This window comes from Oncorhynchus gorbuscha, linkage group LG07 (assembly GCF_021184085.1).
Source record: "Oncorhynchus gorbuscha isolate QuinsamMale2020 ecotype Even-year linkage group LG07, OgorEven_v1.0, whole genome shotgun sequence".
NCBI lineage: Eukaryota > Metazoa > Chordata > Actinopteri > Salmoniformes > Salmonidae > Oncorhynchus > Oncorhynchus gorbuscha.
Genome location: NC_060179.1, coordinates 26,477,402 through 26,485,978, shown reverse-complemented (window position 1 = coordinate 26,485,978; position 8,577 = coordinate 26,477,402). Strand labels below are relative to the sequence as shown.

Genomic DNA, 8,577 nt, shown 5'->3' with positions numbered 1-8,577 from the left:
TTGTCCACAGAGCGGAACGGCGGGCTTGTCAAGCTCCTGCCTACTCATCTATTTGAATACTTTTTTGAATATTCTATGTGTGTTGACGTCAACCACCTGTACTCAATGAAGAGTGAGATGCTATGCTATACTCATGAATATGCATAGGCCGTCTCGAATTTCAACAGGGACAACTCTAATATAAAGTGTTTTTTCTCAATGTTGCGTAGTCACGTGCATCACACTTATATCAGTAAATTCGAAACGACATTAAGAAACTTCTATTAGATCAAATGAGCCTCACGTATCAAAATAGCAATTCATTTTTATCTTGACTAAATTTGACACTCGCTCGTTTCCCCCCCATACAAAACGTTTCACTTGCTTTATAATTAATGATCTGCTTAACGTGGACAGATTTTGGGCGGAGTAAACGCTCATGCTTCGCCTCTTCCTCTGTCTGGGTTTAGAGCAGGGGTGTCAAACTAATTCCATGGAGGGCCTAGTGTCTGCTGGGTTGCCTTTTTTCCTTTCAATTAAGATCTAGACAATCAGGTGGGGGGAGTTCCTTACTAATTAGTGACCTTCATTTATCAATCAAGTACACGGGAGGATCAAAAACCAGGAGACATTCAGCCTTCTGTGGAATTAGTTTTGACACATGTGGCTTATAGTTTTACCAAAGATAAGTTTAGAAAATATGTGGTTTTAGCCAGAGACAGAAGAGGAAGTGAGACAGCCCACACGCTGTTTTTTCTGGTTCAATGAAAGTCAATTAACTAAATCATATTTCACTTAGGGCCCCCAAAAGGCTATGGCTAGCTCTGTCTACATGTGTGGGTAGGTAGACCTGTGAGCCACTGCAGCCCCCATCAATGTTGCACATCCCTGAACTAAGTAAACCAGACCCAGCTGCTATTTCATTGGTGTCTATGGGAGACACACCCAGTTAAGTAGACCGGATCTGACACATTTATTTCAATTGTAAACGGCCTGAGTGAACTGTCTTTATTTGTCCACCATCTTTGATTTTAGCCTTGCTAAATCGTAGTTGATCTCGCGAGTTTACATGAATGTCCGCTACCACATCTGGTAAATACGAGGATATCTCAACTATATACCTCAGTGATCTCAACGCAGCGGGACAAATATCTGTAAAAATGGGAAACTGCCAGGTAAGTACCGAAACTTACCATTGTTTTATAATTTTACAAAGATGTGATACAATGAAGTAAAACTGGGGCAGGTCGATTGGAAATGATATGCATTTGTGAATATTATCTAGGCTACTATGTAGGCCAATATGTTTTTTATTTGTTGGTCAATTATCATTGTAAAGTGGATTATAATGTTATAACGCCATCAGAACTATTTTGAGTTTGTTTCCGACATTCCACACTTGTACCACAACTGAATGTAGAATTATAATAGATTATGCCATTTTTATACAGATTGACACATTGTGTCAAATCTGTCACCGTGATTTATTAAATCCAAGTGCCCTACAAATGACAAACCAGCGCATGTGACAGGCCTGGAGAAATGCAGAGGAAGCAGCCACTCCTCTGCGGAATTCCTCACAATCCGGTTTAGATTAACCTAAATAATGAACGAGTGAATCAGAGAGGAAGGGTACGGGTGGGAGGCTATGGTGGGAGCAGAGCATGAGGGTGTTTCATAGAGATGGATAGAGGACTTATCTTTGCTAATATGGAGTCCGCGACATGGGCAACGCCATTGAGACTCTATTTTAAAGTAGTCAATATTCTTATTTTGTGTTTGAAAGAAGCATAAAACTAATATTGGGGATTGAACCAAGTCTGATGCGTTTAGTTGTTGCCACTAGGTGGCAGTGATATACCGGTAGCTTTAAGCCATTTACTAACCATAGGCAACTAAATTTGAAGAATAATGCAATGTTGTGATCATTGGCTGATCACTCCCAACCCATAGGAATCCCCACCCAGTTGACTATTATAAAATGGTGAAAGCCCTCAATGGCACTGTCCGTGCTAAAAACGGTTATGTCCATCTAGAGTCCTCTGTATTTTTCTATGGGGTGTTTCCATCGTCATGTCTCAGTTTCGGCTATGTGGCGCTGCGCCCATCTACTGTTTGATTAACACACATCCGCCGCCAAATTCCCGAGCCAGTGTGTTTCTTGCCATTTCAGTTCAATATATTCTCCCCTCCCCCATGTCATTTTACGTTGTTTCTAATGCTACAGTGTTATTACATAATACATACCTGAAAAGGCCTACTGATTTCAATGTTTTTAAACTAATGTGATGTTAAATAGTTTATTTCTTACTAGGATTGGAAGGGAGGGTACACTAGACCAGGCTACTATATAAGGGAAATCATGCATCAAACTGCTCCTAAAACGTTTGTATTAAGTTTTTTTTTATGTGGCTATTAGCTCATATGTAGAGGATGCCATAACGAATATCTTTGTTAATATAGCCCACAATCATGCCATGCGAGGACTTTGATGTTGCGGCTGACATAACGGCCTTAAGCAAAGCCTGCAAAGGCTTGGGTAAGTTGCAATATTTTTTGTTAATTTATAGCATTCCAGGGATGTTTCTGCTCAATGAGTGAGAGTTGAGTGTGTTTACTTACAATGAACAAATAGCTGTGCCCAAGCTATTTTAATGGCACAACATTGTGCCATAGTCCAAATAGGGCCTACGGGTGGTATTTTTTTTTTTATGATTGTATTTTGTTGTACAGGCACTGATGAACAGGTCATCATTGACATACTTACTAACCGCTGTGCAGCCCAGCGGATGGAAATTAAACAGGCATATTTTGACAAGTATAAGAATGTGAGTATTAAACTAATTAATTTAATAGTAAATGAAAAATGTACATCTTATACCGCACCAAGAAATATGTCGTTTTGCATAACCGAAATGTGTGGCTAATTTGAGGAAACCAGCCAACCACACCCATCTCTTTCTCTTTCTCTGGAGAAGGAGTTGGTGGATGTGCTGAAGAGTGAGCTGGGGGGGAACTTTGAGAATGCCGTCGTGGCCATGCTGGACCCTCCAGTCGTCTATGCAGTGAAGGAGCTCAGGAGGGCCATGAAGGGAGCAGGCACTGATGAGGATACTCTGGTGGAGATTCTGTGCACTGCCACAAACTCTGTACGGTTTCAGTTTCAAGATTAGAAGAAAAACGGTCTTCTTAATACGTATTTATTTCCCCTCATTCTCTTTTTTTTTTCCCCAACAGGATATTGACATGTTAAAAGAATGCTACTTTCAGGGTAAGTATCAATTTCGCCCTCACACTGCACCTTAAAGCTGGCATCCTTAATGGTGAAACAGCCACATCCAATTTAGATATGACATCAACAAAGAAATGACTGCAAATAACACATTTTTTAAATTTCGGACATCATTGCACGTGTGATAGAAGAGCACAATATGTACTGCGCATTTTGTTTTACCAAGAGTCATGCTCCGCTGCTCCGGAACAAAAACAATAACAACTGTAGTTGGGTGGCCAGTGGCACAGTTTCCCCCTACCGGGCATGACATCTTTGAGGGGACGACCTCATATTCATAATCTCCAGCACCACCCCCCAACATCGACATATGTGAAAAGACAAGTGTTTCTGATGACATCAGACGCAAACACTGACATCATCTGGTGTATGTCGTGATTTTAACCAACTATGAGTAGGCAAAGGTTACTTTATTAACCTTTTCCCGCTCATAGATGGCTAAAATCACATGATGCACACCAGATGACGTGGAAATCTGGTGTGCATCTTTTTCACTGCAAAAACAGAGAAACTCACTGTTTTCACATGTGTTGATGTTGGGGTGGTGCTGGAGATGATGAATTATGAGCTGCCCAAATTCCAGTGGATTACACGCCCGGTCAAGCCATTACTAGAATGGTGAGGTTACGTGATGGCTAGTCGTTTTATTTCCATGTCAATTTCCAACCGTCTACTAGGGGCAACGCCAGTGTCTTAACATCGAGTTGGCTCGCGTCAAGCTAGGGTGTTGAGGATGGGCTAAACCGTAAGATACAGCTCCGGGTTTAATCCCTGTGCTAAGCACTCATTTTTGAATTGTAATTTTATTCTAACCCTGACCAACACCTTAACCCTAACCTTACCCACTTGGAATTCATGCCTAAACTTAACCCTCAAGTTTAGTTTCAGTTTTCAGTAGTTTGACTGATAACTACAGATGTAGGATCTTCATTTGAACCAGTATAATACAACGGATAAATAATCCTGCAGCAACAGGAAATGTGAATTATTACCTGGATTATAATTCATGGCATTTGTTTTGTCATGGTCTGACATTTTAAAATGGAAATTAAAAACTTGAAGCCTTTTAAAACCTTGAATACACTACACGTTAGCATTTCCTGCTGAGCAGGAAAAGTCTCTGCAACAAAAGAGTGACCAACTTAAAACCCTACATCTGTAACAGATGGCAACACACTCCATAATCCGCCACACACTCTCTAATCTCTGTTTCCTGCAGTTACGGCAACTCTCTCTGTCTGCCTTAGAGGTTGTGTTGAATATATATATATATATTTTATTTTTTTCAAGTGTCTTTTTGCATGATTATTCATTATATGATATTTACTAAAGTTGACAAGGGCTAACAGGAAGAAGCCATGAAGTGAACCTAACTCATTTGGCTAGTTTAGGGCAAGAGTTCATAGTTTGCATGACCCGTAAAGTCCATAGGCTTGCCATCCTAACCACACTGGTCACCTTATTCTGCTCATCCTGTTGTTTTCTGCACTGCTGATTTCTATTCTGATTTGAGATTGTGATTAAAAGGTATATCTTGTTGTTATGGGTGGGTTTTCCACCATGCCTATTCCCCTTTGGCTTAGATAGAATAATAATGAGTTGTCATGACAACAAGGGAACACCTATTCCTCTGTGCCTCTCAATGTTACATCAGCCTTTAACAATATATTCCCAATTTTTCTGTGGCGTTCTCTCTCTCTTTGTTTCTCTGACTTCTCTAGTGCATGAAAGGGACCTGGAATCAGATATCGATGGGGACACTAGTGGAGATGTGAGAAACCTGCTCACTGCTCTTTTACAGGTAAGTGGCCCCATGGTTTCACTCTTGGACTCTTGACATGTAACACAATTCCCTTCCCTTCTTTGGACTGAAATCAAACTCCCTCTGCCTGGCCTCCTCTCTTAACCCTATGCCTCTCTCACTCTCTCACTCTCTCACTCTCTCACACACGTTGGCTGTCTGCCTGCCTGCATTTCCAATGTCCTTTCATTAGTCAAATGGAGGCCAGATACAATATCCTGAGCCAGACAGAAAGGCTACATTTCATCTCACCACAGAAGTCAGTGAAAGCTTTCTGTTCTAGGGCACCAGAGATGAGACTTACGATGTGGATGAGGGTCTGGCTGAAGCAGATGCCACCGCCCTGTTTGAGGTATGGAGAAGTGCATTCAAGAAACCATAATATCAAAAAGTAGATTTACCTGTTTTATTTCAATCATATTTACTATTTAGGCTGGTGAGGGATGTTTTGGGACGGATGAATCCACGTTCAACTTTATCCTGGCCAAAAGAAACTATCTGCAACTTCAGGCCACCTTCAAGGTGTATGAGCAGGTGGGTCCACTGTTAGCAGCCTGTATCTGTTATCAGTCTCCTTCTTTTGTACGCACAGAAGGCTCCATGTGATCTATCCTCTGTACTGCTGTGTATGCTTAGTGTTATGCTAACCTTGTTTCGTTTGTACCAGCTCTCTGGAACGGAAATCCTGGATGCCATTGAGAATGAGGTCTCTGGGACACTGAAGGGCTGCTACATCACACTTGGTGTGTACACAACTTAAAAGCAGTACATTCAACTAGATTAAAAAGTTACTCACTTGAATACGATGTGTCAGGTGCCTTACAAATAGCTATCTTTATTTTGGTTGAGGAAAATCAGTGTGTTTTAAGGAATTTTCTATTTTCAGTGAGGGTTGCTAAGAACCCTCAGCTTTATTTCGCCCGGCGACTGAATGAAGCCATGAAAGGAGCAGGCACTGATGAGGACACCCTCATCCGCATCCTTGTATGCCGCTCTGAGGTAATGTATGGACATGCACTCTGACAGAGTCTTAGGATCGTGTTTTGTTCTATCAAAGACACCAAAAACGTTTGTGACTACTGACTACATTCATAAAATGTATATTAAATACTTTACTTTATGGTCACATTTGTAAACCATGCAAATAATGGGGCTATGTCATCCAAAGAGGCTATGCTAATTTTGCCGACTACCTCGGCAGCAATTGCAAATGCATTATACATGGCTCAGGGAAATCATTAAGAAAATGCCCCTTTTAGACTACCGGACTCGGTTGATTTAATCTAAAAGCAGACAGAGGTCAGCTGAGATGTGTTTTCTGTTCAACAGTACGACCTGGAGACCATTAAAGACATGTACCTGGAGAAGTATGACATGTCCCTGAAGGATGCCATTAAATCTGAGTGTGGTGGAGACTTCAAACGTCTCCTGCTGGCTGTCTGCCATTGAGGGAGGGAGGGAGTGAGAGGGAGGGAGGGAGAGATATAGAGAGGGAGGAGAGATCAGAGTGCCTAAAAGGGGCCGAGGGTGCTGCTGCTCACTCGTGGACAAACTAACGCTACTTACAATCAGTCCTACTGTCCCCAATCATGTGACATTCTCAGATAGGGCAGGGGGTGGAACTGGAGATAGCTCAAATCCAGCTGGTTCTGTTCTCCTTATTTTTGCATTGATGTCTAGGTTCCCTGAGTATACTAAAGTCAGTTGTGTGCATGTGACATGATTCGTTTTGATCTAGAGGGGTGCTAGGACTAGTATAGAGACTTAACATACTATACTTTAGACCAACAATGCATTTTACCATTGGAACATATAGTGGCTCTAGTCCTTGACGTTATCTCTAGATATCAAATTTCCCAACATTCTCTTTGCTGCAGTGAAACTGGTTAAGTGAAGTTCAGTAGGATCAGGTGGTTCAGTGCTTGGTAGGAAGATCAGTCTGCACACAAAAAGGCATTTGTAGGAACTGGGACAGGGTGTTGCTGGAAGATTACAGTAGAGCATTGTAATTGAACTTATCAGACCTATGTCCAATGCAGCATGTACATTTGATAGGATCTGTAGTGCACAGATATGTGGCAGTTTATAAATAATTTCTATTTCAACATGACATTCATTGCTGATTAAACTCCATTGCCCTAGAGCAGTCATAAACAAATCTTTTTGACCCACCTGGTAACTTGTGTACAAATATGTAATGGTTCATATTTTTACCCTTGCATTTTAAATGGGCAGCAAGAAATTTGGTCCATGTTTAATGAGACGCTATATAGATTTGATCGATCCAGTGCCAGTAACTTCCACCCCACTCTCCATCTCCAGTATTAACGAGTGTCTATAAACTGTTAGCTAGGGTATTAAAATATTACCTTTTTATTTATTTAGACGACAATATCATATATTCAATAAATGTGTTTACAGATATAGCCACAAAAAAGGTGTTGGGGAAGGTATTTGAGGCAATGTCAGAAGGTATGTGTTGTCAATATGAATTGTCAATTGTGTGTTGCGTAACAGCGGCTGTATTAACATATTAGGCTTTTGGTCATATTAGAAAGTCCTGTAATCTCAGCTGAATAACTTCAGATACCTGTATTTATAGCAATTTATAATGCTGACTACTGATGTGAATTTAATTCAAGAGAGGAAATGTTAACAAGGTTTAGGCCATGCACACCTGCCCTTATGGAAAGATATGGAATAGGGACCAATATTTGCCTTTGTATCAGCCAAATAATGTGTTTGGTAACAAATAACCACATGACAATTACAGAATAAAATGTATGTTTATTAACATTTTTCTGTGTGTGTGTTTGTCTTTGAACATAAGCCTAATATAATCACATTTTCAATTTTTTTATATAGTACCAGTCAAAAGTTTGGACACATCTACTCATTCAAGGGTTTTTCTTTATTTAAAAAAAAAACTATTTTCTACATTGTAGAATAATAGCAAATACATCAAAACTCAGAAATAACACATATGGAATCATTTGTAACCAAAAAAGTGTTACAAATAAAACATTTTAGATTCTTCAAACTTGGCACCCTTTGTCTTGACAGCTTTGCGCATTGTTGGCATTCTCTCAACCAGCTTCATGAACTCTTGAAGGAGTTCCCATATGCTGAGCACCTGTCGGCTGCTTTTTCTTCACTCTGCGGTCCAACTCATCCCAAACCATCTCAATTGGGTTGAGGTCGGGTGATTATGGAGGCCAGGTCATCTGACACATCACTCCATCACTGTCCTTCTTGGTCAAGTAGCCCTTATGCAGCCTGGAGGTGTGTTTCTTGATCATTGTCCAGCTGAAAGCCAAATGATAGTCCTACTTAGTGCAAACCAGATGGGATGGCGTATTGCTACAGAATGCTGTGTTAGACATGCTGGTTGTGTGCTATGAATTCAAAATAAATCACAATGTCACCAGCAAAGTACCATCACACCTCTTTCATGCTTCACGGTGGGAACCACACATGCGGAGCTCATCTGTTCACCTACTCTGCG

General features: G+C 40.8%; 1 protein-coding gene across 2 annotated transcripts; it reads left to right on the top strand.

The window, feature by feature from the left end:
* The first annotated feature begins 690 nt into the window (after positions 1 to 690).
* LOC124039713 (annexin A13-like) lies at positions 691 to 7,868 on the top strand. 2 transcript variants are annotated; one of them, XM_046355977.1, is made up of 11 exons: positions 691 to 1,154; positions 2,443 to 2,518; positions 2,713 to 2,807; positions 2,955 to 3,128; positions 3,217 to 3,250; positions 4,993 to 5,072; positions 5,356 to 5,424; positions 5,505 to 5,606; positions 5,740 to 5,815; positions 5,959 to 6,071; positions 6,402 to 7,868. In XM_046355977.1, exons 1-11 carry the CDS (start codon positions 1,053 to 1,055, stop codon positions 6,519 to 6,521), a joined length of 1,041 nt encoding a protein of 346 aa, XP_046211933.1. In that variant the 5' UTR covers positions 691 to 1,052; the 3' UTR covers positions 6,522 to 7,868. The 2 variants fall into 2 exon arrangements, with proteins under 2 accessions (XP_046211933.1, XP_046211934.1); XM_046355978.1 differs by having other exon boundaries at positions 699 to 1,154; positions 2,958 to 3,128.
* The last annotated feature ends 709 nt before the right edge of the window (positions 7,869 to 8,577 follow it).